The sequence below is a fragment of the Myotis lucifugus genome, unplaced genomic scaffold (genome assembly GCF_000147115.1).
Source record: "Myotis lucifugus unplaced genomic scaffold, Myoluc2.0 scaffold_191, whole genome shotgun sequence".
Classification (NCBI taxonomy): domain Eukaryota; kingdom Metazoa; phylum Chordata; class Mammalia; order Chiroptera; family Vespertilionidae; genus Myotis; species Myotis lucifugus.
The window spans coordinates 1856587-1884586 of NW_005871239.1; the positions used below are offsets into that span (position 1 = coordinate 1856587).

At 38.0% G+C, this 28000-nt stretch overlaps 1 protein-coding gene and 1 pseudogene across 3 annotated transcripts in view; one reads left to right on the forward strand and one right to left on the reverse strand.

Annotated features, from left to right (window-relative positions):
• The window catches only part of FERMT2 (fermitin family member 2), a 39235-nt gene extending 16203 nt beyond the window's left edge, over positions 1-23032 (forward strand). Inside the window, exons 3-16 of one of the 3 annotated variants that reach the window (XM_023760731.1) lie at positions 3889-3921; positions 4228-4453; positions 4565-4667; positions 6088-6195; positions 9692-9826; positions 10511-10560; positions 11987-12111; positions 16201-16307; positions 16413-16634; positions 19103-19126; positions 19646-19666; positions 20214-20338; positions 20645-20786; positions 21760-23032. In XM_023760731.1, the coding sequence (XP_023616499.1) occupies positions 3889-3921; positions 4228-4453; positions 4565-4667; positions 6088-6195; positions 9692-9826; positions 10511-10560; positions 11987-12111; positions 16201-16307; positions 16413-16634; positions 19103-19126; positions 19646-19666; positions 20214-20338; positions 20645-20786; positions 21760-21933 (1595 nt within the window). In that variant the 3' untranslated portion in view covers positions 21934-23032. The remainder of the gene's footprint in view (positions 1-3888; positions 3922-4227; positions 4454-4564; positions 4668-6087; positions 6196-9691; positions 9827-10510; positions 10561-11986; positions 12112-16200; positions 16308-16412; positions 16635-19102; positions 19127-19645; positions 19667-20213; positions 20339-20644; positions 20787-21759) is intronic. The other 2 variants (XM_023760730.1, XM_023760729.1) reach the window with 2 other exon arrangements.
• Positions 16858-16955, reverse strand: LOC111827612 (annotated as a pseudogene).
• Positions 23033-28000: the final 4968 nt, after the last annotated feature.

Here is a 28000-nt window from a genome sequence, read left to right on the forward strand (position 1 = left end):
CTAATTAGCATATTACACTTGTATTATTATAGATATTATGCATTTTGAGTTTTTTCATTGAACAGTATGTTTTAGTGATCTTTCTGTGTCAGAGTAGAGAGATCTCCCTAGTTTTTATAAATGGCTTCAGAGTTTTCCATGTAGAAAAACTATTTGTTTCTCTGCCTAGATGGTACCTAATTTTTCTATCAAATATACTCCAAAAAGTTTCCCCCAATTTCAAATATATTTCCAAAATAGTGTTAAAGCGATGCTTTCACATTCCCATCAACAGTATATGAAAATGCCCTTTTCCTACATTCTGCCAATATTAAAATGTAAGTCTGCACAAATTTTTGCTGATATGACAGTATTTCTGAATTGCTTTATTTTCCATTTCCTTGATAAACACTAGTATGAATAGTATGTCATATATTTATTAGCCATTCCTGGGCTATTAACTTTCAAATCATGTAATTTGCTTTATTTATATTTTTGTTTTTAGTGGTATTAATCATTTGCTATGTTAGATATTTTCCCTATATTGGCATTTTGCTTGTGATCTTTTTTACTACACTAAAGTTGTACATTTTTATGTAGTCAGTTCTGTTATTTACTTTATAGTTCTTTGTTTTCACTCTTTCTTAACAAAAACAGACTCAAATACAGAGAACATTTTGACAGTTACGAGATGGGTGAAAAAGGTGAAAGGATTAAGAAGTACTAAATAGTTATTACAGAATAGTCATGGGGATGTAAAGTATAGCATAGAGAATATAGTCAATAATATTCTAATAACTATGTATGGTGTCAGATGGGTATGAGATTTATCGGCTTGATCACTTAGTAAGTTATATAAATGTCTAATCACTGGGGTGTACACCTGAAACTAATATACTGTACATCAACTGTAATTGAAAGATAACAAAATGATTTAAATATTTAAAAAATCTTTACAAATATAAAGTTTTTTTTATATTTTCTTTTCATACTTTCAAAATTATTTCATATTGATAATATTTTAATTTATTTGTCATGTCAACATTTTTTTAAATTCACCTGTAATTTGAGATATTTTGATGAAAAAATTTCTAAAATGTATTAGAATTAGTACTTTCTTTAAATATATATGTTTATATATATACTAGAGGCCTGGTAGAGGCCTGGTGCATGAATTCGTGCACAGGTGGGGTCCGGCGGGCCGTCCCAAGGCTGGGTTGGCGGGGGGAGGGGCTGTGGGGGGAGGGGCTGCGGGAGGTCGGCCGGCTGGCCCCGCCCCCGATCAGGACAGTTGGCCAGCTGCAGTGAGCATCATACTGACCAGTTGTTCCGGTCTTTCCGGTGATGCGGTCACTGGCTTTTTATATATATAGATATGAATATAATCTATAATAATAAGTTAAGAGGCAGATTCTCCTATGTTAACATATAGCATTACTCTCAGGAGCTAATAGGTTAAGGTAGCCTGAGACTGTAGTGCTCATTGAATTCTTTATTTCTTCTCATAGTGTTAAGTTATCTTTCAATGCAGTTCAGCAAACTCATGTTTTGTTGCTAAGATATTTCTCCCTCTAAGTTTGTATTCGTTTTCTCTTTCAAATATGTTTTAAATGGAGCAATCAGGAGTAGAAGCTAGTTGGGGTTGTCACTGAACTGAGACTTAAAAGGAGTTTAAAGTGCACATACCCTCTGACCTAGCAGTGCTGCTGGAATTGGGAAATAAGCACAAAAATGTGTATTAGAAACCTTTTTTTGCAACAGCAGTGGTCACATCAGTAACAAAACACTAAACAAATAAATGCACACTGTTGGGTATGGCTTAAATAAGTTACAGTTCCCTGGAGGCAGTGTTTATAGCTGCAGACTGGCCGATTTATAGCCTGGCTCAGCAACTTAATAGTTCTTGACATTGGACAAGTTGTTTAACCTCTTTGTGCCTCCGTTTGTTCCTCTGAAATGAGAATAATAAGGTTGTTGGGAACAATAATTGAGTTATTATCATAGCGTGCCTAACAAAAATAAGAATAAATAGGAACAATGAAGTGATCAAATGTGAAGTGTACAAAGAATACGAAATTGAGAGGAAAGAGATTTGAGTAAGAGGCTGATTCTAATAAATGTGTGGTTTAGGGGAATGTATTTTCTGCTTGAGAAACTTCATAAAGAAAATGATCAGTTCTAACTTTGTTCAAGTGCCCTTGTAGTTTAAGGTTTTCGTTTTTAAAGCTATGAATAATATCCCAGTGTTCTTTTAAAGGCTTATAAGGAGAGTTCACAGCTTATTTTGTTGCTTATCTAAGTTTAACAATGTTCAGATTTTACAAGTAGCTTTGGTACTAACATTGGAAAAGCACATATTAGGGACACCAAGTCAGGTATCTTGTAGCTAGCAAGAGGGTTTTTTGTTTTTTCTTCTTTTTTTTATTGTGTTCTCTTCCTGGAGTAGGTCATGACAACTGCAAAAATCTCTAGCATCGCCACCACTTTTTCATAGGTAATCGTTTCTATCATTGTGTGGCGTGGGAGTTAGGAAAGAAGAGAGATTCCTAAGCATATTCCTAAATCAGGTAAAGGAAGCAGCCACCATCCTCTTTCCATTATCCATTAATAGTGTGATACCCATTTTATTTTTTAATAGTACGACTACAGTCAAAATATAATTAACAGAGTTGGGACTTGGGAGGAGAGGTGCTATCAGTTGACCAATTCAACGAATTACTAGTTATGTACAGTGGGGCCTTGACTTACGAGTTTAATTCGTTCCTTGACGGAGCTCGTAACTCAAATTACTCGTATGTCAAATCAAAAAGTGAACGAGTGAGACACGTGATGCTGGGCTGATGTTGTGGCGTTCACTGTGACATTTGCTGCGCCAACTAGTGGTGGGGTATCTGAAGCTGGCTCGTAACCCGAATTTTAGCTCTTAACTCAAAGCAAAAAATCGGCCGAGAGACAGCTCGTATCTCGAAAAACTCGTTAGTCGGGACACTCGTAAGTCAAGGCCCCACTGTAGCTATACACCTAGCTCTTTAATACCAAGGAATCAGAAGGTAAAAGAGACAGTATCCCTTCAGGGTTTTTCACGTAAAATGTACCTTTGTTAGCCTCTTTCTAGGGCAAAATTTTATCAACCCTTTTACTTTTTTTATTTCTTTTTTTTCTTTTAATTTTTTTATTGATTAAGTTATTACATATGTGTTCTTATCCCCACATTACCCCCTACCCCCCCCCCACCTTTTTTATTTAGTTTTTTTTGTTACTTCTCACTCGATGTTTTTTCCATTGAATTTTAGAGAGAGTAGAAGGGAGGGAGGAGAGAGAGAGAGAAACACCATGTGAGAGAGACACATCGATTAGTTGCCTTCCACATACACCCTGACCAGGGCCAGGGATGGAACCTGCAACCCAGGTACGTGGCTTTGACTGGGAATCAAACCAAGACCCTTCCATGCTCAGGCTGATGTTCTAACCACGAGCCACACCGGCCAGGGTTACCCCTTGACTTTTAATATTTTGTTTGTAAATCTGCTGGAACCAGTTTAGCTCTTTACTGGGAAAACATTAACATACAATTATTTATGTGAATTAATTCACTTACATTGAGCTGTCTTAAAACAGGGTATGGATTTCAAAGGGTGATAAACATGGACATGTTTGTTACTAGACACTTGACCAGAGCACAGTTTCATGTTTTTGAATTGGGCAGAAAACTTACTGTACTTAGGTTTTATCTTCTAAGGTTCTTTACTCTCAAATCCACTTGAAATATGTACTTCAGGTTTTGATTCGCAGCTAGGAAAAACCTGTTTTTTCTTTTTCCCATTTCCTTTTCATTTTCATTCTTTTGTTTCTGTCTTCTATTGTTGCCTTTCCTTTACCTTCTGAATTCCTTTCTTTCCTTTCCTATAGGCACTGATGTTCTTTACATTGGCCCTCTGAAAGGTGAGCCTTGCCACAATTAAAAACAGAAAACACGTTGGTCTGCTTTAGCTATATCTTTAACTTGCCTTCTAATTCTCTTGAACTGATTTCCCCCCCCAGAATTTCCCTCAACTTAATTAATTATATTCATTTGGCCTTGATATTATATGATCTAATGTTACACAAGTAGAGTGTTAAAGTTAATTTTACATGTTTTCAAGACAGGTAAAGTAATGTACTAAGCTTTCTTACCATTATAGCATGTGTTATTGAAAACTAAGATTCTGTACTTCCTACTTACTACCTATTTTTCATGTTGTTTATTAGGAAGTATATATTCAAGCCCAGGACTTTATAGTAAAACAATGACCCCCACTTACGATGCTCACGATGGAAGCCCCTTGTCACCGACTTCTGCATGGTTTGGTGACAGTGCTTTGTCAGAAGGCAACCCTGGCATACTTGCTGTCAGTCAGCCAATCACATCACCAGAAATCTTGGCAAAAATGTTCAAGCCTCAAGCTCTTCTTGACAAAGCAAAAATCAACCAAGGGTAAGTTTTAAAATATACATACGATTGAAGAATTTCTTTATCCAATTAGAGGGAGAAATGGTTTACTGAAAAGTGTCTTGCTTTGTTCCGCTGCCCTTGTTAACTGTCCAGGTGGCTTGATTCCTCGAGATCTCTCATGGAACAGGATGTGAAGGAAAATGAGGCCTTGCTACTCCGATTCAAGTATTACAGCTTTTTTGATTTGAATCCAAAGGTACCAAGGGCTTAGAGGAATTTCTTTTTCCTTTTTGTTTTATTCATTTGGATGCTTGTTTTTTGGAAGTTGGTGGGATAAGGGAATGTTTGTAAATAGCAAATCTTGAATTGTGAAAACCCAAAGGATTAGACAAAGGCATCTGTATTTTAAATAAATGTATTGTTTTAGTAGGTTGAAAGTATAAGTAAATTTTTTTAAGATAATTGAATTTTTGGTTGATTTGTATTTTAAGGGCACTAATTTAGTAAAAGAAACAGAATCGGTAAAGTTTGTTTTTGGATTTTTTTTTACATAGCTCTCTTAAAGTGCACTTTAGGTAAAAGAAACATTTCTGAAAGATAACCTTTTCAGTTATTTGATTTCTAATTATATACTCAAAGATGATGCTTAAAAAAAATTGTTCTTTAAGTCTGTGTGTCTTTCTGTCTTATAACCAAACATTGTAATATATTTTTACTTACTGATTGCTACTGAAGTACTTTGTTGTCCTGATAAGATTTAAATTTACCATGAAAATATGGAGTATTTTACCCCAGAAAAGACATGGCACAGAGATTTGGATCTTTTGTTTCCCTATCATCTTGGGCAGGGAGTCTCTTGCCTGCCTTCTCATCCTTTTCATGCCTAGATTAAATGTATATTGTTATCATTTTTATTAAGTGCTTAAATAATCCATTCTATAACAGTAAAAAATATAGAACTATAAAAAATCTTTGTAGTCCCTTTTCAGGGCATAACATACCTAATTTTAGTAAAATCAAAATTTTGGAGACATTAAGTACATTTGCTGGAGGCAGGAAAGGGATTATGTATTTTGTTAACATTCTAAGATTGTATCAATACATTACTATTAATTTTTATTAACTAAATAGAATTCAGTAATGTAGGTAAATCTTTTCTACAAGTCTATATATGTACCCTCTATTTTGGATTTTAAAATAATAACTGTTTCCAAGGACCCGCCATTTTGTCTGGTTATGCTCTTCCACAGTGAGCAAGATGTTCCTGAAATAATTAAGTTACTCTCTGATATTTTAGTATGTCAAGTTGCAATAATAATACGGAAGAGCAATCAATTCTTACCTTTAATGTCTTCAAGTTAGATTTTGTTAAGGAATGTAATATCTAATGGTTATTTCCCTGGAAAATACCATACAGAGTCTATTTTTAATATTGAATAATAATCTTTTGACATATTTCATTGCCATTTTTAATGCAAAATTAGATGCAGATATATACTCTAATCCTATAGGTATATTTCTTTCTAATTATTGCATATTTGATAGTGAATAAAATCCCAGAAAAGAAAATACATTAAGTTTTTCTTGTAAAGCTTTGAAGTGAATATTCCGAGTTTTCAAACTTTTGAATGTTAAAAGTGATATATTATAAAAGAATTGTGTCTCTTTTGCTGCAGTACGATGCAATCAGAATCAATCAGCTTTATGAGCAGGCCAAATGGGCTATTCTCCTAGAAGAAATTGAGTGCACAGAAGAAGAAATGATGATGTTTGCAGCTTTGCAGGTAGTGAAGAGTATTGGTGAATGGGACATTTGTGGGGGAAAGGATCGACGATTACTTTTAAATAGTCAAGTGGCATATTAATCCAGTAGCATTTTAATAGTGTTTACTTTTTACTATGTAGAAAGTGAATAGACTCTTAGGAAGGCAAAATAAATATATGAATTTTGTTTAATATTTAATTCTATATAAGAGTTTAGTGGTATACTTAATAGTTACTTTTCTGCATCCTGTAGGAGAACAGTTATCTTCCAACACCCCAGATGTATGTTAACTATCCAGTTTTCCTTTGGGAAAAAAGTCAGATTTTTATAGTAAAAGTCAGATTTCTGAAAGCTTACTTGCGTAAGTTCATAAACAGTTGGAGATAATATTTATAAAGTGGGCTATGGTAGAAATACCTTTTAAGAAGATAAAAATTTAAAAACTAGTGAAACTAAACATAAATATCAGTAAGTATTTAGAGTCAAAATCCTTAAGAGTAAATAGGCAGATTAAACCAGTATTTTTCTGAATATAGTTCTTGCACACCACCTGCTTCATAATTACAGTAGGGTTTATTTAAAAAAATGTCCACTTCATCACTCCAACTCCCTTTGATAAAATAACTTGAGTGTGGCATCCACAAATCAGCATTCATAGAGGCACTGAGGTCAGATTAACCACTAGATTAATCTTTCTTATATTTCTGATACCTGAGTAAGGCTTCAGTAAATGTTCTTAGATATGGTGGAATTCTGGTTTCACCTGAAGTACTGATTAATGCAATAATCAAAATTGTATTCCGTTATGAAAAGTTTTCACTACGATTTTTCCCCCTAGAATACAAAAATGCTCTCAATGTCCCAAATGCTTCTATGCACTTAGAAAAGTTTTTTAGTGAAGACTCAAAAATTGCCCATTAGAGAGGAAGATCAGATAATTTCTTCTTAGTTTACATGATGAAAGAAGACAATGGAAATGAAGCCCAGAAAAGGAAAATCTGTGATGACGGATGAATTAGTTTAATCAGATATTTTCTGGAGAGTAGTTAAGACTTTTCTGTTGTGCCTTTGGATGTGATTCAGACTGTCTGAAGAATTTCTTGAATTAAATTCTGGAGCAGTTTAATTTTGAAAGTCCCTCACTTGGTATGACTTTCTACCTACATCTTTCTCGCTTAGAATGTGGGCTTGTAATTTTTTAGTGAGGATTTTGTCAATGACAGAATAATAATACATGTAAAATATACGGGGAAACCCATAGATTATTTTTTTTTTTTGGTCGTATTTCCTTTTTGTCTTTTTATTGTAAAAACTAGAGGCCCAGTGCATGAATTCATGCACAGGTGGGGTCCCTCGGCCTGGCCGGCGATTGGGGCATCTCACCCAGTCCCCATCAGGCCAATCGGGGTCAGCCTGGGGGCGGGGAGGGGGCCGCGGGAGGTTGGCTGGCCCGCCCCATTGGGGCCAATCGGGGTCGGCCTCGGGGGAGGGGCCCATGGGAGGTTGGCTGTGGGAGTGCACTGACCACCAGAGGGCAGCTCCTGCATTGAGCGTCTGCCCCCCTGGTGGTCATTGTGCATCATAGCGACGGGTCGTTTGGTCACTTAGGCTTTTATATATATAGATAATGTATTTTAAAAGCCAACATATTATAGTGTTTGGCATATAGTAGGTGCTCAAAAAGTATTTGTTGAATGAGTATTCCTAGACATATTGTCACAGAAGTGGGATGATTCTGCAGCTTCCCAAGCCAGTGTGCAGGCGATATTCCATTTTAGTGTACTAAAAAACACCTCAGAAACCATATATTTTAATTCATGGAAACAATGTCCCAAAGCACAGCTCTCCTGGGCCATTTTAGAATCTAGATTTAATGAGAGAATTTAATATTACAAATCCTTGAGTTGTTAGATGCCTTCCCAGAGACTGACCTGAAGGCTCGAGATAGCCATCCAGTATCGAAGGGGGAAACTTTGAAAGTATGGCAGAGAGGCCTCCTGTTTTTTATTTCATACATAGCCTACATTCTCAACGATTCTGTCTTTGGGGTTTCTGGTTCCTTGTGGTGTAAAATTTGCAGTAGTAAAAAAAAAGTAATTCAAGTAAGAAGCTGTGGATAAAAAATGTAGTTAATAACACTAGTTTAAAAAAAAAAACACACTGGTATTTAGAGAGAAGAAGGGAGAGAAACATCAATCAGCTGCCTCCCACACACTCCCCGACCAGGGATCAAACCTGCAACCTTTTGATGGCAGGGGACGATGCTCCAACCAACTGCACCACCCGTTCAGGGCACCACTTTGTTTTTAAAGCATTTAATCGAAGAACTTTTGCATCAGAATCACCTAAGGCACTTAAGAAAACTGCAGATTCCAGCTGAACCCCAGATTGGCTGATTCGGAATCTCTGGGAGTAAAGCAAAGAATCTACATTTTTAACCAGCTCTCCACATGATTCCTAATATATTCCGACGTTTGAGGCCACTGCCTGTGAGAGCCTCAGCCTACCTTATTCTCCGTGATTTGTGAACTTGAAAGTTCCTGCCACTGTAAGGATCTCATTTCAGCACAACTGAAGGCATAACCACAGACATTTCATTACTGAGTCACTAAATCTTAAAATACAGAGGAACATTGATAATTGGCCTCAGATTCATTCATTAAATGTTCCCACGAATAGATTATCTACTGTGAATGTACTTCAGACATGTGGAGTGCTACCTAGGGCTTTGAAAGGTAACTGATTAAGGGGTTTAAGGTTCTGTTTACCTTTGTATAAAACCTCTGTAAGGTTTAACATCAGAATGTAATCGGTAAGTAATAGTTGTTCTGAGTCACTCACCTAAGTGTATTTAAAATCATGACTAGCAATTCTACACCCAAAGATTTTGCTATTCACATAAAGGATTGTTATCACTACTCGTGTATATGTCAGTATTTATGTGTGGTAAACATTGTCTTATCATTCTTATGTAACAATATAAACAACATCTCCCCCTGGGTGTATTTTCAGCATTGAATTAAGGAAGGGGGAAAGTGCAGCTTTAGCTTTCAATATGATCATGATAACTAACTTTCCCTCTCTGGGTAATAGTGTGATTATAAGGTAATCAATGTTATTTCTACAAATGGCCTATTGCATATTCTGTTCATTCAGTATTTATTGGTTCCAGGCCCTGTTCAGGAAATAAATAGTGCAGTAGGGGGGAAAAAAGTCAAAAATCTCTGCTGTGTAGGGCTGAGTGAAGGATGTGTTAACACTCTAAGGCCTAGGCCTCCCGTGAATTTATTTGAGTATGCTCAAACACCCTATTCTTTTGGATAAATATTAGGAGACTCAGGACATTGATTTCGGGTGCCATGCCCTTTATTTTCCTATCATTCTAGTTCCTGTGTACTTTTATCTTTTCAAATTAGGTGATGAAAAGCATTCACTATAGATGTAGATAAATAATCGAATTTTCAAGTTTTACATTTAGAACAATCATTTAAATAAAATGTCATTTCTGGTTTCAGTATCATATCAATAAGCTGTCAATCATGACATCAGAGAATCATTTGAACAACAGTGACAAAGAAGTTGATGAAGTCGACGCTGCCCTTTCAGACCTGGAGATTACTTTGGAAGGGGGGAAAACATCAACGATTTTGGTAGGGTGAATCTTTTCACCTACTAGTGTACTTTGGATGATGCATACCTTTTTGTCAGTTTAACTTCTCATGCAGTATTTGGGGGAGGTAGAGAAATATTTAATGCTTTAGAGAGTTCAGACATCAATTTTTCAGAAACTTTTAAAATTAGTATTGTGCCTCCAATAAAGATACAGATCTTCTGATACTCTGCACACACTCTTACAAGTAGTAGTAGAACATTTCTGCAGAGGAGAAGTTAATCTCAAGTCATGGATAAATCCGTTTAGTGCCCTCCAGATTTGAAATATTACAAAAAGAAGAGGAACTTTTTCAAATGTTAAGTTTGGTTTTATGGCTTTAAAGCTTAGGAATTAGTTATATAAAAAACACTTATCTTGGGCTGTTAGGATTTATAAAATTTCCATGATGCAGACACAAACAGTTTTAGCTGCATGAGAATCAACAATGCATTCTTGTGGGTTATATAAATTGCCATTTGATCATATTTTATTAGCTTTTTATGACATTTAAAAATGCCTTTGTACTATATGACCATATAATACAATTGTATCTTTAACATCATTGTAATCTGTATTTTAAGTAATTTTGTTTGTTAAGTAAGCTGATTCTTGTTATCAGATACCAAATATTAGAGTTTCTCATTTGAAGAAAAATAAGAAAATGATTAAATTCTTTCCCTAGGGTGACATTACTTCAATTCCTGAACTTGCTGACTACATTAAAGTTTTCAAGTAAGTACGCAAAATGGAGGGATTCCACATACTAATGAATGATAAATGTCAGTTTTATAATTATATTCACATTACTGAAATTTATGTTTGGCCTATAAATTTGTAAAAGGACTTACCAAATAGAACACTGCATTATAATGAGGAGAATTAACCATTTTTATCAACTTAAAATCACAATATTCATTAAGTTGTTTTCTTAAGGCAAAAAAATAAAATAAAAAAGACTATAACCTAGGTTGCATCATGTAGATTGTGAAATGTACAGTGATATATAGTATAAAGGGACTTGTCTAGGCAAAAGCATAGTATATATTGAACCGTTACTGTCAATTATTTCCTTGAGCCCTAGATTCTGTTGAATTCTATTTCATTTTTTCATGGAACATTTTATAATTAAGGTTCCAGTGTATGTTATCTAATCTAGACTTTTATTTTTTTAAATATATTTTTATTGATTTTAGAGAGGAAAGGAGAGGGAGAGAGTTTAACTTTGGGTCTCAACCAGTATCAACAATGAGAGAAAATCATTGATCAGCTGCCTCCTGCACACCACACTGAGATCGAGCCCACAACCCAGGCATATGGCCTGACCAGGAATCAAACCATGACCTCCTGGTTCATAGGTCGATGCTCAATCACTGAGCCATGCTGGCTGGGCATGTTAGACTTTAAACAATCTAGACATATTCCACAGAATCGTGAGGGCTAGGCATTAATGCAGAGGAAAGGAGAGGTGTGGAATATAATAAATATAATATCATGGAATAAAACATTTGCTGTAGCTAAATATAAAACACCTCAACATACGTAACATTTCTGAAATAAGGGTATGATTTCAGATGCTGCTGCCTCTCCCCCGCCTTCTTTGCCATTTATACACCTTTTTCATCTACCTGTACCTTTCTTTATCTGCTCTCCTCCTGACTGCCTGTCTTGGTTATATTTGACATGGGAGTGGCAAGTTAAAGTCACCATTGAGCTACAGCCCTGAGAGACACAAGCACTTGCCTCACTTAGTCATGCGAGGTCGGCTCGCTCGTTCCGAGGCTCCGAGGCAGCCCTGCAGACACCGTGACCCTGTGGGTACTTACAGGACCTAGAATATTTCCAATTCCTGACATTTACCTCACCTTTCTTTTCCCATCCTTCCCGTGTGACCTGCTCGTGATACAGGTGGCTACAACTACAGGAGTGCTAGAGTGTTGGCCCTGCTGTCTTTCTCCTCTGCCCACTCACTATTTGTGAGGTCCTCCTGTGGAGACGGATTGGGAGGGAAGGGGCCAATCAGGAACAGCGGGATTGAACGGAACACACTGGCCGAGGGGAACTGACTCAGCAGATGTAAAATCTGGCCTTGGTGCTAAAACAAAGCATTGATAACATTATTTCAAAAGTGGTTTTTCTCTTCGTTCTATTTGACACACAGGCCAAAAAAGCTGACCCTAAAAGGTTATAAGCAGTATTGGTGCACCTTTAAAGATACATCTATTTCTTGCTACAAGAGCAAAGAAGAAGCCAGTGGCACACCTGCTCATCAGATGAACCTCAGAGGTAAGCCTTGGGATGACCGCTGCTGGTGGTAGAATATCCATTAGCTAATATTCACTACCCTACACTTGGCTGGGAGGAAAAGTTTTTCCGCAGTTTCTGCGCTCCCTTCGTACTTTTATCTCTATATTTAACTTAGTTCTCATCTTAGACTATTTCTGTTGTTTCCTCACATTGCTCCTTCTTCACCTCTCACCTGATTGGAGCGCGGGTTCAGGTGGAAGGAGAATTTTCACTCCAGGTTCACCGGCTGCTTCTACAGCTGGAGGACACCTGCTTGCCTCGTGCTGTGACTTCTCTGTAGGGCCTCCTGCTAGTCTCGTAGATTCTTGATGAGCCTCTCTTACTTGTGATGTTGTTCGCTAAAGCCACCTGACTCACTTCCAGTTCAGATACCACTTCCTCTAGGAAGCCATACCCCTGAGAACCACTCAGATAAACCCGCCGTAAGTTGAAAATGCATTTATACACCTAATCTACTGAACATCATAGCTTAGCCTAGCCCACCTTAAACATGCTCAGAACACAGTACATACTCCCCCCAAGAAACAAACAAACAAACAAACAAAAAAACCACTGGTAACATAGTATACTGCAGCCAATCGGTGGTTTATGCTGGTGATCATATGACTGGGAGCTGCAGCGCTGCCCAGCATCGTGACAGAGTATCATTCTGATTATTCTGCATATCGCTAGCCCAGCAAAAATCAAAATTCCAAATTTGAAGTACAGTTTCTACTGAGTGCATATTGCTTTCACACTATCGTAAAATCAAGAAATCATTTTAAGTGGAGCCATTGTAAGTCGGGGACCGTCGGTACACCCATGGCACCGGCATGCTTGGTAAAGGAGGCAGTAGATTGGCTCCTCACTGCTCCATCATCTTTACAACAAAGGCTAGAAAACTAACGTACATTTTCCAGACTCATTTCTGGATTCTAAACAGATGCATTCGCATGAGCCTTGAGTTCCCAGCCGAGTAAAGGATTGAGAGGCAGAGCTCAGGAAGGAGTGGGGAGCTGCAGGCGCTGGACCAGTGCTGCTCAGCTCCTAGCTCCCGGTTCCCGGCTCCTGGATTGCAGTGCAGCTGCACTCCTCTGGGAGGCCAGCTCTGAAGTGGTGTCAGGGAGGTGGTTATTCCTATCAGCCCACCCCAGACTCTTTGGGTTGCATTTTACATGTACATTTATTATACGTAAAGCAACCTGGACAAAAGCACCAAAGAAAAAGGTCCCCTAATTCATTTCACAAAAATGATTCCCAAAATAATTTTACTTATCACTTAAAATACAGGTGTGTTTTTCCTGATCTTTTTTTAGTACGCTGAACGTTAGGGTATTTTTAGAATATTTTAACATAATTTCCAAATCTCTATCTGTATTTGCCCAGTAGATACCTGAACTGTTGTTTTATAGTTATATGCATTGTAAAAAAAAAAAAAAAAAAAGTAGAAAACCTCTGGCTTGGGGAGCAGACTGCTATGCCCAGTGTTGGAATTCTGTAATTTTTCTAAAACTTTTCATTGGTCTCACTGCCTTTCTGTCTCAGTCACATGAGTTTAACTTTGGGTCTCAACCAGTGTTTGTTACTCAGAATCCATTTTAGCTTTCTTCTTGCTCACCTGCCCAGAATCAGCTCAGATAATCCACTCCTGAATCAGAGAGTAGCTCTGTCTTCTGGCCTCTGTCCTTTCTGTCCCTGTTATACCCTCAGCCTTCTCCCTGAAAGACGGCAAAGTCACGTCCTGGTGTGGAGAACAACTCACAAGGTGTCTCCTCCCACCTCTCCCAAGTCCTCCCAAAGGGGCACTTTTCCGGCACCTCATGCTGAGAAGATAACACTAGAGAATCTAATGGCCCAGGCTCTGCCCTGCCACCAAACAAGCCCGGTGGTTTTGGAAAAAATAATCGATGTGGACCTCAGTATCTCCCTCTGAGAAGTGAATCTGTTGGACTAGATGCTCTCAGGCCCCTGAGAGATATAAATGCAAAATTCTAAAAACTTCAGTTTAGCCTGGCTGGCATGGCTCAGTGGTTGAGCATCGACCTATGAACCAGGAGGTCATGGTTCAATTCCCAGTCAGGGCACATGCCCAGGTTGTGGGCTCGATCCCCAGTGTGGGGCATGCAGGAGGCAGCCGATCTATGATTTTTTTCTCATCATTGATGTTTCTATCTATTTCTCCCTTCCTTTCTGAAATCAATAAAAATGTATTTAAAAAATAAATACAGTTTAGCAAATATGAATTGAAACCCTGTGCCACAAACTGCTGGGTACTATTGAGACATGAGCAAGAACAAATAGTAGTCCCAGCCCTCAAGACGTCTAGAGCATGTTGGGAAGATAAACAATTACAATTGAGGCAATAACTAGTACTTTAAAAATTGAGTAACAGGTCAAAGCGGGTAAGGGTATTGTTTCGGTCAGTCTTCAGGACTGGTGGAGAGAATTAGGAAAAACTTCGTAGGGGAAATGCTGTTGGACTTAGGATCCAAAAGAGAAAACAGATCTGGGAGCTGGTAAAGAGCCTTCCAGGCAGAGACTGGTGTAAAAGTGCCTGGAGAAAAGCTGGGATGCAGAATGTAATCAGGAGATGGATACTTCCTAACAGCTGTTGAATCTGGTTCTGCTAACATGAGAGGAAAAGCAGGAGGAGTTGGCAAGAATTAGTGGATAAAAATGTTAGGGAGACTGTTTCTTAAACTGGCAGCAATGAAGTGCCACTGAAAAATTAACCTGAAGTGACAGCACCCATCATATTTATATTGGCTTCAGTTTAGAGGAATAACTTCAGATAATGCTAGTGATCCAAGTTAAGGCTATCAGTACGGATGGAGAAAGGGTACAAATTCGGTAGATACTGAGGAAGTTCAATCCATAGACTAGGTAATTGACTTGGGAGGGGCTAGAAGGAAAGGACATGTTTCCAGCTTGTGCAGTTAGGTGGATAGGGTGTTACTGAGATTGGGAAGAAACATGAGCTAAATTTGGGGAGAAAGATGAGTTTAATTTTGGGATATTTTAAATTTGAGGTACTTGCCCTGGCTGGTGTGGCTCAGTTGGTAGGAGCATTGTCCCATACACCGAAAGGTTGCAGGTTCGATTCTCAGTCAGTGCACACACTTGGGTTGCGGGTTTGGTCCCCAGCTCATGTTAGGGTGCGTGTAGGAAGCAGCTGATCGATGTTTCTCATGTTGATGTTTCTCCCTCTCTCTCTTCCCGTCTCTAAAAATCAATGAAAATGTCCTCAGGTGAAAGGATTAAAAATAATAATAATTAAATTTGAGCTATTTGTGGGATATCTTTTTGGAGATAACCTGTAGGCCATTGGATCATGGGAGAGATCCATGCTGCAGATACTGCTATGGTAGCAGTTAGCATGAATGGTAAATGTAGCCATTGGAATGACTGTCTAAAATAGAAGAAGGCTAAGAACAGAACCTGCAGAAGACTCATTTTTAAGGGACAGTGCATATTAGAGGAAGAAAAGCTTGTAAAGGAAACAAAAAAAGTGTAAGATTATAGAAATAATATACAGTAGAAGCTGATTCAAAAAAGACACAGTAACTCAGCATCAAATGCTACAGAAAAGATAAAGATTGTTAGCTTCCATAGGATTTAGCCACATGGAATGGTGGCCTTGATTAAGAACAGATTCATTTTTTTTCTAACCAAAACACAATTAAGTTAGAAAATAATTAAAGAACGACATTTTAAAATCCCTATACATTTAGAAACTTAGAAATCCCAAATAACTTAAGATTCAAAGAACTTAATGATATTAAAACAGCACATATCAAAACTTGTTGGCGTGCAGGTTGTGTTTTTTGGTCATGTCTTTTCAATAGGACCCTTTCCTTCTCTTCTCAGGCAGGTTTTGTGGATTGTGAGGCCACAACCTCTGAGCCATTACCTCTCTGTATTAGATCTCTCTGATTCTGCTCTAAAAAATTCATTCCCTAATTTATAGATTCCACAACAGCAAAATTCTACATGATAAGATGATGCCATAAGATGAGGGATCCCTGTATTGGCTTGGGATTTCTTAAAAATAAATTTAACTCTTTTAATAATTAATTTTTTTTTTTACAGGATGTGAGGTCACCCCAGATGTAAACATTTCAGGCCAAAAATTTAACATCAAACTCCTGATCCCAGTTGCGGAGGGCATGAATGAAATTTGGCTTCGTTGTGACAATGTGAGTTTTCCAGTTCCTTGGCGATTTAACCAGCCATCCTTATGTCTTATACTCAAAGGACCCATCCTGAGACCCAGCTCATACCTCGATATTCCTTTTCAACAGGAAAAGCAGTATGCCCACTGGATGGCAGCCTGCAGATTGGCCTCCAAGGGCAAGACCATGGCGGACAGTTCTTACAACCTGGAAGTTCAGAATATTCTTTCCTTCCTGAAGATGCAGCATTTAAACCCAGATCCTCAGTTAATCCCAGAGCAGATCACAACGGATATAAATCCTGAATGCTTGGTGTCCCCTCGCTACCTAAAAAAGTACAAGAACAAGCAGGTACTTGATTCATTTTATTCCATCTACCGCTTTGTGCTGGTTGATTTTACAGTTTTGTGCACATACTTTAAATTTAGTTTCTCCTCTTAAACAAAACTTTTTAGTCTTAATTGGAAGTCTAAATGTCATCAGGTGATTAGAATATATAATTGGAAATAAATAGCTTTCAGTCAGTTTAAATTGATAATTTAAAAAATACCTTTATCTTTTTCTAATGTTTTTTTTAAATATGGAACGCTTCACGAATTTGCGTGTCATCCTTGCGCAGGGGCCGTGCTAATCTCTATCGTTCCAGTTTTAGTGTCTGCTGCCGAAGCGAGCAGTTACCTTTATCACTTAATATGACAGGTAATGAGGTAGGATAGTTGGGAGTATATTTATTCTAAACAACTTGAGGAAACCACTCTGTTAACAGGAATTAAATATGGTCTTAATGCTTTGTGTTCCTTAATTCATGCAGTTTATTCATTTCCCACCAAAAGCTATAGTGACTTTTTACTGTGGACATTGACTTTTCCAGCTTTGGAAGTAAATTTACAAGGTAGAGAATAGCCTACATTTAAACATCATCTTTTCTTAACATTAACAGTCAAAACCTAACCAAGATTTGCATAAAATGGCAATATTTGGCAAATTTTCCTTGAAATTCACTGCTTTTGCTCACTTTGTTTAGAATTCCTTTCCTGGAAATTAATACTATAAAAGGATGGCTATTTAGGAAAATGGTTCTTTGGAAACAACATAAAAAGGTTTTTTGCAGGGGAATTTCACTTGGGATAACCCCAGTGTTCTCCACACCAAACATCCTGCCATAAAAGGAAAAGCTTCAGTTTGGAGGATGGGGGTGGGGAGTGAAGATCTTTAAAATAAATATTTTTATCTAGTATCATTTTGATCTTTAAGAAATAATTTGAAAACATTACTGAAAAGGCCCAGAACACTTAGTAGTTCTTAACTTTAAATATAATGCTTATCATATGAGTCTAATGACACGTAAGTAGAAATTTAAAATGTTCGGAAGTTTTAATCACCAAGTATTTCTTTAGGTTTCTGGGGTTGTGTAAGCTACATGGAAATTGTTTATCCCACAGTCCTACGATGTGGGAGTAGGAAGGAATGGAGGAAATGCTGCCCTGGGGAGCTTTGTGGAATGTAGATTGTAAATTAAAAGGCAAAGTGAATCAAATACTAATTTACTTATTTTTATTCTTAGTAATTTCATTTTAAGATTATTTGCAAAGAAACTTGTTTCAGAAAGTAGATTCATTTGCCTTCAAAGGCAATGAATAAATTCAAATCTTAGCAATCATATTTTCACTATCAAGTCTCAGGGGAAAGGATCTTAAAGTATGGTTATCAAAACAGCCAAATTTTGGTTAGGTATTATTTTCTTAGAAATTTTTTAAATGATAGGTTTTCACTTTAAAATGTTCCCAACACTGGATGTTTGCCTGTCCTTAACTGGCAGGATGGCAGTATGTGTGTGGTCGTAGTTAAGGATCCTTCTAGCCTGTCTCCCATGTTGGCATCTTATCAAATGCACATTCTTTTTAAATATGTTTTTATTGATTTTTAGAGAGAGAGGAAGGAATAGGCATAGAGAGAGAGAATCAGCTATGAGAGAGAAACATCAGTTGGCTGCCTCCTACACACTCCCCACTGAAGATCAAGCCTGCAACCCAGGCACGTGCCCTGACTGGGAGTCAAACCAGTGACCTCTTGGTTCATGGGTCTACACTCAACCACTGACCCACACCAGCTGGGCACATGTTCTCTTTTAATCCTCCTTTCCCTAATAGACTTACATGTTGCTCTCAGAAGGGAGAGACCATGTATTGCCCGGACACCTGGTAAGTGCTGGTAGGCAGGAGTTTCATTACTATCACTTATCGGGATCATGGGTCAAAGTCCTCAGTAATTTTTTAACCTGTATAACCCAGTGGCCTTCAGGAGTTAGTTAGGAAGGTGTGTAGGCCTGGGGTCATTCATCCCTATCAGGGCTTAAGTGCATTGTTTTCCTTTGGGTCCATCAGTATAGCCTTTGTTATATACGGTATATATTTTTAATATATTTTTATTGATTTCAGAAAGGGAAGGAGGGAGAGATAGAAACATTGGTGATGAGAGAGAATCATTGATTGGCTGCCTCCTGCACGCCCCCCACTCGGGATTGAGCCTGCACATGGGGCATGTGCCTTGACCGGGAATCCAACTGTGACTTCCTGGGACATAGGTCGATGCTCAACCACTGAGCCATGCTGGTTGGGCTAGCCTTTGTTATATTTAAATCTACTTGAATTCTTCAAAGCTACATATTAATTAAACTTGCTATGGATATTTTCACATGAATATGACTCCCAGACTATTAACATGGCTTTATCCATGTTAATCCAAACTGCAATGGACTAATATGTTTATAGCGACCATTCCTAGTGTAGTGTATGGCATCTCTTTATTTTCCCTTCCAGGAAAAAGGATGCAAAAAACAGATGGTAATTGAGGTGTTTGTTTTTCTTGTGTAAATAAACAGTATGGGCACTACCTATGTTATGCCTTCAACTTATGTCTGAAAAGCGGTGCATGGATCATGTTATCTCACTCAATCTGAGACAATATTGAAGACTTTAAAATATTAATTTTGATTTTGCTACTAAAATAATTAGTTTTGCCCTAACCAGTATGAACTGGTACATGATGGGGAAAAGGTATTTGCTCTTTTAATTTTCTCCCTCAACCTTCTCTACCCTTAATTTTAGTAACACTTAACAATCTAAAATAATGTGGAGTGTTTCTCAGTATTCTAAATGGAAATAATCACTGCTTCCTCATTCTCATTTTCCTGCTTGCATTTACTTTGCTTGGTTTCCACCTACAGTAATTTTTGCATGGTTTTTGGCTGGAATTTTGGTTTGCAGGTTATCGCAACTTTTTCTTTGCTTCATTGCCGTTTTTTCTGATTGCCTTTTTTTCTTTCTGCCTCCTTTTTCTTTTCCTCGCATTGCCATCTACAGCCAGGCTATATAAGAGACTTGGTAAGTTCTCCATGTTTACCAAAAAAAGAATGAAAATATTAAAGCCTTAGCTACCGTCTCCCCTCATGTATTAATTTCCTTCCATTCCTTGTGGGAGTAGCCTTCCCGAAGTGAGTATAATTTAAATTAAAATTGAACTTTTCTAATGATTCCTTTAGAAAAACTTTAAAATTATTATGGTAATAAATATTTCTGCTATAAACTTGTATTCTAGGTACTCATTCTGATCATATATCTTGATGCTAAATTTAAAACTTTAGTTATCAGACATGTGTGTCCTTGGAATATGTCGAGTGGCAGTTTCGTATTCCTAATAGTACTTTTTGTTTCATGATATATGGAAACTGAAATTAAGAAGAAAGATATCAAGGTTTATTTTAAAAAGTCATTTTACTAAAATTCCCAAATGTAGGTTTCTAATTTCAACTCTTGCAACATAGGATTTTGGGGTGGAACGCATAGTTTAGTTTTTCAATCTTTGTCTTGAATCTGCCATGAAACAATACTGTCTACTGTTAAGGTGATGTTGGTGTTCAATCATGTTTAGATAACAGCAAGAATTTTGGAGGCCCATCAGAATGTAGCTCAGATGAGTCTAATTGAAGCCAAGATGCGATTTATTCAAGCGTGGCAGTCCTTGCCGGAGTTCGGCATCACGCACTTCATGGCAAGGTCAGTGGTTCTCAGAGCACCTACGGGTAAACCTCAGTCTGTGCCTTTTTACTTAATCTACTTCACGTAATTAAATGATACCTTTAAAGCCACTAACTGAGACCCATTAACCTATTTTACAGTAAAATTTAAAGATGTTGGAATATGTTTTCTAGACTTATAATTTTTACATTAAACATTCAAAATGATTGCATTTCTGTTCTTAATTATATAAGACTGGCACTATTTTTTAGAGCTAAAGTGCATATCTGGAAGAAACACAGGCCAACATGACCCCTCACCCCTAATATGTTTTTAATGCTATAGGTTCCAAGGGGGCAAAAAAGAAGACCTTATTGGAATTACATACAACAGACTGATCAGGATGGATGCCAGCACAGGAGACGCAATTAAAACCTGGCGTTTCAGTAACATGAAACAGTGGAATGTAAACTGGGAAATCAAAATGGTAAGCTGCGACAGTATTACTGGAAGACTGCTAAAAAATTAGTAAATGTAAGAATAAAAAGCCCCATAAGTTCTGAGGATTATATGTACCTTTACTTCTTAAAGTATAAAACATGGTTAGGTATTCATTCCCCACTTAAACTTGCCTATTTCATAACTAGCTCATTTATTAAAATTCTAAGAACAGAATGATCTGCTTGGAATATTGGCTTATCTTGTTTAAGGTTGTCTTTCTATAATGGATAAATCCCTTTCACTCACAGTAGCAGCTACTCTTGAATGAATGCCTACATTGTGCCGGGCATATTAGATGTTTTACATTTGTACCCTATTTCTGAAGCTCAGCACAGCTTTTGAGGTAGATGGATTATCCCTACTTTCCAAATGAGGGCATAAAATGTAGAGACTAAGGGCTGTCATTGTCCACGATCACACACTCAGTAACAGAATCAGGATTCAAGCAGATGGTGAGGCCGCTAAAACCGGCACTTCTCCTACCATGTATCATGCTGCCCCAATGCATTGCTGTCATTTAAAATAAACAGAATCTTTTACTAATAAATCATTTGTTTTAAGATCACTGGGTTTGTTGCATCTATTCCTGTTACTTCATTAGAGTCTCATATTTCTGAAATATTTAAACATGATACCTAAAGGTTAAACATCTAAAGCAAATATTAAACACAGGAAGTAGGTTTTTCTCCCAGGACTTGAAGAGAGACAGTCTCATTAATCGAATCACCAGAGACCATTGGGAACTTAATGACCTAAACCCCTTGCCTTCCTTTTCAGAACATGAGTGGGAGAGAGGCTCGTAACCTTTACTTGTGCTTTTGGACTTAAAGGCATTATTAGTTTAGGATTAAAAAAGAGTATTTGAGGATCAAGTATTTTATAATAGAGCAGACCTTCGCTGGGACCCCCACTCATCTGGAGTTTTGCTGGGACTTAACAGTTCTCTGTCTTTGTTCCAGGTCACTGTAGAGTTTGCAGATGAAGTCCGATTGTCCTTCATTTGTACTGAAGTAGATTGCAAAGTGGTTCATGAATTCATTGGTGGCTACATATTCCTCTCAACACGGGCAAAAGACCAAAATGAGAGTTTAGATGAAGAGATGTTCTACAAACTTACCAGTGGTTGGGTGTGAATTAAAGTACTGTGTAATGAAACTCCACGGCCATAACAATGTTTAACTTTAAAAGCTGTTGTTTGTTATATGCTGCTTAATAAAGTAAGCTTGAAATTTATCATTTTATCAAGAAAACTTTTTTGCCTTATCAGACCAGTTAATATGTGCACTAACAAGCACGACTATAACCTGCTCTCATGATACAGTATATGAACTTGAATATGGCACACATTCCTTAGGGCCAAGAATTGAAAACCAAAGTAGTGGGCAAGTCAGGAACGAAATGTCACTGATGTAAGCTAGCCAAACTAAGAAACTCAAGCCATCTACCTTACAGCTATCCAGGGCTTAAACTATATGAAGTCTATTTATCATGTTTAATGCATGTGTTTTAATGTATGTTTAATTTGACCTAGTGTTCTTAAGATCATACTTCTGGTAGCCATTTGAACCCCCTGCCTTCCCCAATAAATCAGGCCTACAGAGGATGCCTGATATTTAATGTCATTGTTTAACCTTGAAGGAAAATGCTGTTAGTCTGTTACACTTGGTTTATTTGTTTTTGTCCTTGAACGAGCATGTATGTATATTGTCTTGTGTTTTTATTTTTACACCATATTGTATTACAACACTAGTATTCACCAGCATATTCACTGTCTGCCTAAAATATGCAACTTTTGCATTACAATATGAAGTAAAGGTCTATGAAGTATGCATTTTGTGTAACTAATGTACAAACACAAATTTTATAAAATTGTACAGTTTTTTTTTAAAAAAAAATTACTCACAACTAGCAAATGGCGTAGATATGTAGCATCTTTACATTAAGTGCTTTAAAAATATAATTAATGTGCAGTTTTAATATCTGCTAAATTAAGAATGACTTCAATATAATCATGATTTGCCACAATGTCCTTAACTCTGATGCCTGGACTGGCCATGTTCTGGTCTGTTACGCTGTTACAGTCTGCATTGGTGCTAGTCAAAAAAATTCCTAGCTCACATGGCCCAAAAGGGTGCCAGGGAGGGGTGGATTACCAGTATTGTCCAATAACCCATGGTTTAAAGACTGTATAAATGCATTTTATTTTAAATAAAAGTAAAATCTTTTATTTAATGTTTCTTTATGTATTTCTTGTTTTCACGGTTTACATAGCATTTATTTTGTAGAAATGAACTTTTGCCTTTTGGAAATGCTTTGCCTACATCTTGTGTTATGAGAAACAGTTTGCTAGTATTCCAAAGTGTTACTAGATAGGATAGATTCTTCTTTAAATTGAGAATTTCTCACTTTTCCTACTATTTGAAAAAATGAGCTGCATAATGTTTAAATGTTAGAAATGTAGTTGTAAACAAAAATACATGAATAGAATTATTGACTTGAGCAGAATTTGTTTTAAATAGCAAAATGACTCTTGGCTTTAAAAGATTCCCCATTTATTCATGTACTCCCTGTTACTGCTATCATTTCATCATTCAGATACAAAACTTTAGTCCTGGACTTTCTCCTTTATCTGTTGTACTTAGGCCAAGTCTTACTGATTTTCCCCTCAGGCAAACTTGTGTCTTTCTCCTGTCATTCATCACCAGCACCGAAATGCAGGTCTTAGTCATGTGCCTGCCAGGATGCTGCAGACTCTTAGAGCAAAGCTCTGATCACACTCTCCATGGCTTTTCTTCGTACTCAAAGGCCAGGTCATGACAGGCCTTGCCCCGGAATTTCAGAGCTCCTTTCCATTAAAATAGTTTTAAGTAATATATTCTCTTTCCTTATCTTAAGTACAGGTCACCAATGTGTACAATCACTTGCTAAAGGCCCTAAGCTATATGTAGACTGACAACCCAAGTCTTTATAGTCCCAGCAGCTTCCCACAAGTGAGGACCGCCTCTGCTGATGTTTCCACCTCTGGTTTGCCCACTGCCCTCACTGCGAATTTGCGGTGAATTCAGCCCAGCATAGCACCAGCTATATTTTAGCTCTGACTCCTGGTTGCCCAAAGCATAAATGCCAAGTCCTCAGTCAGGTGCTCAGAGGTCTCCCGTGGTCTGTTTCCCAGCTCTCGTTTTCATCCTTATCTCCCAACATCTCGCAGTCCGATCAAACTGGACAGATCACATTTTCCAGACACTCGCCCATCTCCATGTTATTTCCCAAGCCTTCCAGTCTCAACCTGTGCAATCTCATCTTCCTAGCATTTTAGAAAGAACTCGTGTTCTTTCTTCCATTAATACTTCCAATTTTCGGGGGAGGGGGTGAGCTGAAGGGGGTCAATGGGAGGAAAAAGGGGACATATGTAATACTTTCAACAATAAAGAATTATTTAAAAAATAAAAAAATACTTCCAAGTTTCCTTGCAGCCAGAAATTTTCTCTTACCCCTCTGAGCTGCACTGCGTTTGGCCCTTTAGGAACTTAAGAGCAAGCATCCTTATTCAGATTGAGTCTATCCTATTGTCCCTATTAAATTATTAGTTCCTTTGGAAATCAAGGAATTATTACAACTTGGTATTTTTATAACCTCAGCACAGTTTTATACAGAGGAAATGAACATGTTTTCTGCACAGTAACTGCATTATGAGTTTTGCTAAGTGCTTTCACATACATTACCTCTTCTAAAGAGTCATACATACAAGCTCATTTTATAGATGCGGCTCAGAGGCCATGTGACCTGTTTGAAGTCACACAGCTATAATTAGTGCCAAGCAGAGTTGGAAGTGAACCCAAATTTCTATCTCCCTATCCAGTACTGTTAAAAACAAACCCTTCATCCTCAAAAAATAAGAAATAGAACTACCATATGGCCAAACATTTCCACTGCTGGGTGTTCATTTGAATAAATCTAAAACACTAATGCAAAAAGATATATGCACCCCTATGTTCACTGCATTATTATTATTAATTTTTAGAGAGAGGAAGGGAGAGAAACATCGGTCAGTTGCCTCCCATACGCACCCCAACTAGGGATGGAACCTGCAACCTGGATATGTGTCCTGACCTGGAAGTGAACCCACCACCTTTGGTGTACAAGACGACACTCCAACCTACTGAGCGACACTGGCCAGGGCCATTGCACCGTTATATACGACAGCCAAGATATGGAAGTAACCTAGGAGTCCATCAATAGATGAATAAATAAAGATATACATACATACAATGAAATATTAACCATAAAAAGAATGAAATCTTGGTATATGTGACAACATGGATGGGCCTAAAGGTTATGCTAAGTGAAATAAGAGAAAGACTATGATTTTGCTTATATGTGGAATCTAAAATACAAAACAGACAAACTCAGATACAGAGAATAAATTGATGGTCGCCAGAGAATTCCTCTCTAAAAATTAATAATGCAATGAACTATGCTGTCAGATCAAGGTGATCACTTTGTAAAGTATGTAAAAGTCTAATCACTATGCTATGCACCTAAAACTAATATCGATGGGAGGGTGACGGGGTGGTGGTGGAAAAGGTGAAGGGATTAAGAAGTACAAATTGTCAGTTATAAAATAGTCATGGGGCCAGGACCAGTGTGGCTCAGTGGTTAAGCATTTACCCATGAACCAGGATTGATTCCCAGTCAGAGCAAGCACATGCCCAGGGTTGCCGACTCGATTCCCAGTAGGGGGCATGCAGAAGCCAGCTGATAGATGATTCTCATCATTGATGTTTCTATCTCTCCCTCTCCTTTCCTCTCTGAAATCAATAAAAACATAAAAAAAAATAGACGGGGATATAAAGTATAGCAGAGGGAATGCAGTTATCCAATCATATACTAACTATGCTGGCAGATCAAGGTGAACACTTTGTAAAGTATGTAAATGTCTAATCAATATACTATGCACCTAAAACTAATATCAGTGGGGCAAGAGTAGGTTTACAGCTGTTCGTATGGAAAACAATACAATAATTAATAAATAGTAATACAAGAATAAACTGTTTTTTTGTACTTGCAACTGTAGCCTACTTTTGCCCACCCTGTAATATTGTATGTCAACTGTAATTGAAAAACAAATTTTAAAAATTGTTTTTTATTTTGTTTAAATTTTGAATGAATCCTGAGGAATCCTACTGTGGTGGTCTCTACAGAGGCAACATCAGCCCCTGGAAAGAGCACTGGCTGGGCCTCCAGAGACGCAGTGTCAGGATGCTGCTGCATGTGACTCAGTGTCATGTGGACCGACCGACCTTCCCTGGCCTCGCTTTTGCTTAAATCAGCAGGCTAGACACCTGGAGGCCGCAGCGTAGTTAATCAGTAATCTTAACTTGCTACAAATTATTTTTTTGCACAACCTTGAACTTCAGAAGTCAGGGACCTAGAGACATTAACTCCCCCCCCCCCCCCATTTTACTGAGGTATAACTGACAAAATTGTAAGGTTTAAAGTACATTTTGGTGATCTGATATATGTATATGGTATGAAAGGATTCCCACCATCTGCTTAACACAGCCATTACCATAGGCAAGGGTGGGGTACATCCGGCCGTGGACTGTATAAGCCTGAGAAATCATTTGGTCTGGCCCTGCCAAGGCAATAGGGGTGAGTTAATTAAATGTTTGACCAAATATAGCAGGCTCTTTTTTTAAAAATATATTTTATTAATTTTTTACAGAGAGGAAGGGAGAGAGATAGAGAGCTAGAAACATCGATGAGAGAGAAACATCGATCAGCTGCCTCCTGCACACCTCCTACTGGGGATGTGCCCGCAACCAAGGTACATGCCCTTGGCTGGATTCGAACCTGGGACCTTTCAGTCCGCAGGCCGATGCTCTATCCACTGAGCCAAACTGGTTAGGGCTATAGCAGGCTCATTTTTAAGATGATAATTTTGTATGGGTTCTGCGAATGACGTTACAAATATCCAAATGGTCCTTGGCAGAAAAAAGGTTCCCCACCCCTGCTAGAGACATGAACTTTGTGGGAGGAAAGCCACTTGCCATTCTTGACCTTCTGCTCTTACACAGACCAAGAGTGACACTGTGGCAGACAGTATTTGTCCCTTTTGTTGTTGTTGTTAAAAGTCTTATTAAGGTGCTTTTAATTAGTTACCAGTTAATGATGAAGTGAGATCAGACCAACCTGGGTTCCTGACTTAATTTAACCGGAGAAATACCTTTACAACGTTAAATAAAATATTTAAAGTGCCCACACTGCACCTAGTTGAATATGGCAGTTTCCTAGTGAAACATTAGGGTTGTGTGTTTTTTTTAACCCAGGCTTTTTATTGATCCTCTGAAATGCATCCCTACCCTGTGCCTTTCCTATTTCTACCGTCTGTAAGTCTGACTAGGGCTGCCGCTGTTTCTACGCTAGTGACTTAACAAGTGGTCACATTTTCACCACTCTGATAATTCAGAAAAGAAGAGAATGGGGCTTCCTGAAACCCATCCCTGTGTGAGACAGTGTCATCACCAATCCTGAATGCGTCTCCTAAAAGCATAACCCTGCACAGCTCCCATCTAGGCTCTGCTTTATTCTAAAAACGGTGATGCCGATTCCAAAAAATCCTGCCACCTGCAATAGCAAACGTTCGTAGCTATTGTAGTCATTCCTTCTCTTTGTCACTATGCAGTTGTGAAGACAGGCCAGGATGAGTTGACTTGCTCCATGAGTGCAGACCTAACAGATACTGGGCAGCCTTGCTCTGCGGAGAGAGTCCCGGCATCTCTGCAGAGTAGCATCCAGGAAGAGGCTGTTTACTGAAGCTCTGTGCTCTCCGACAAATTAACTGCGTGTCTGTTTGAACTGCTTTGGTTTGACAGCTCAAGAATGGGGGAGGGAGTGCAGAGAGTGACAGGAAATGGGAAATTTTAAGTCTGGGTAAGAGGAGTGAAATTCTCAGAGTGGATCACAGAGCAACCCAGAACAGGAAACTGAGTAGCAAAAAAAAAAAAGCCTTATCTGGCGACCTTGTTTCCCATGTGCTGATTCCTCTTGCTTTCTCTGCTTTATTTAATAAACAATTCAGACTTTCCCAGGCTGAATGTATACATTAAAATTCTGTTTCCTTAGTAAACAGTTACCAGCACACACATACCCCTAGTTGAGTTTCCCTTTGGATATTTTTGCATGAGCCTGCATATACTA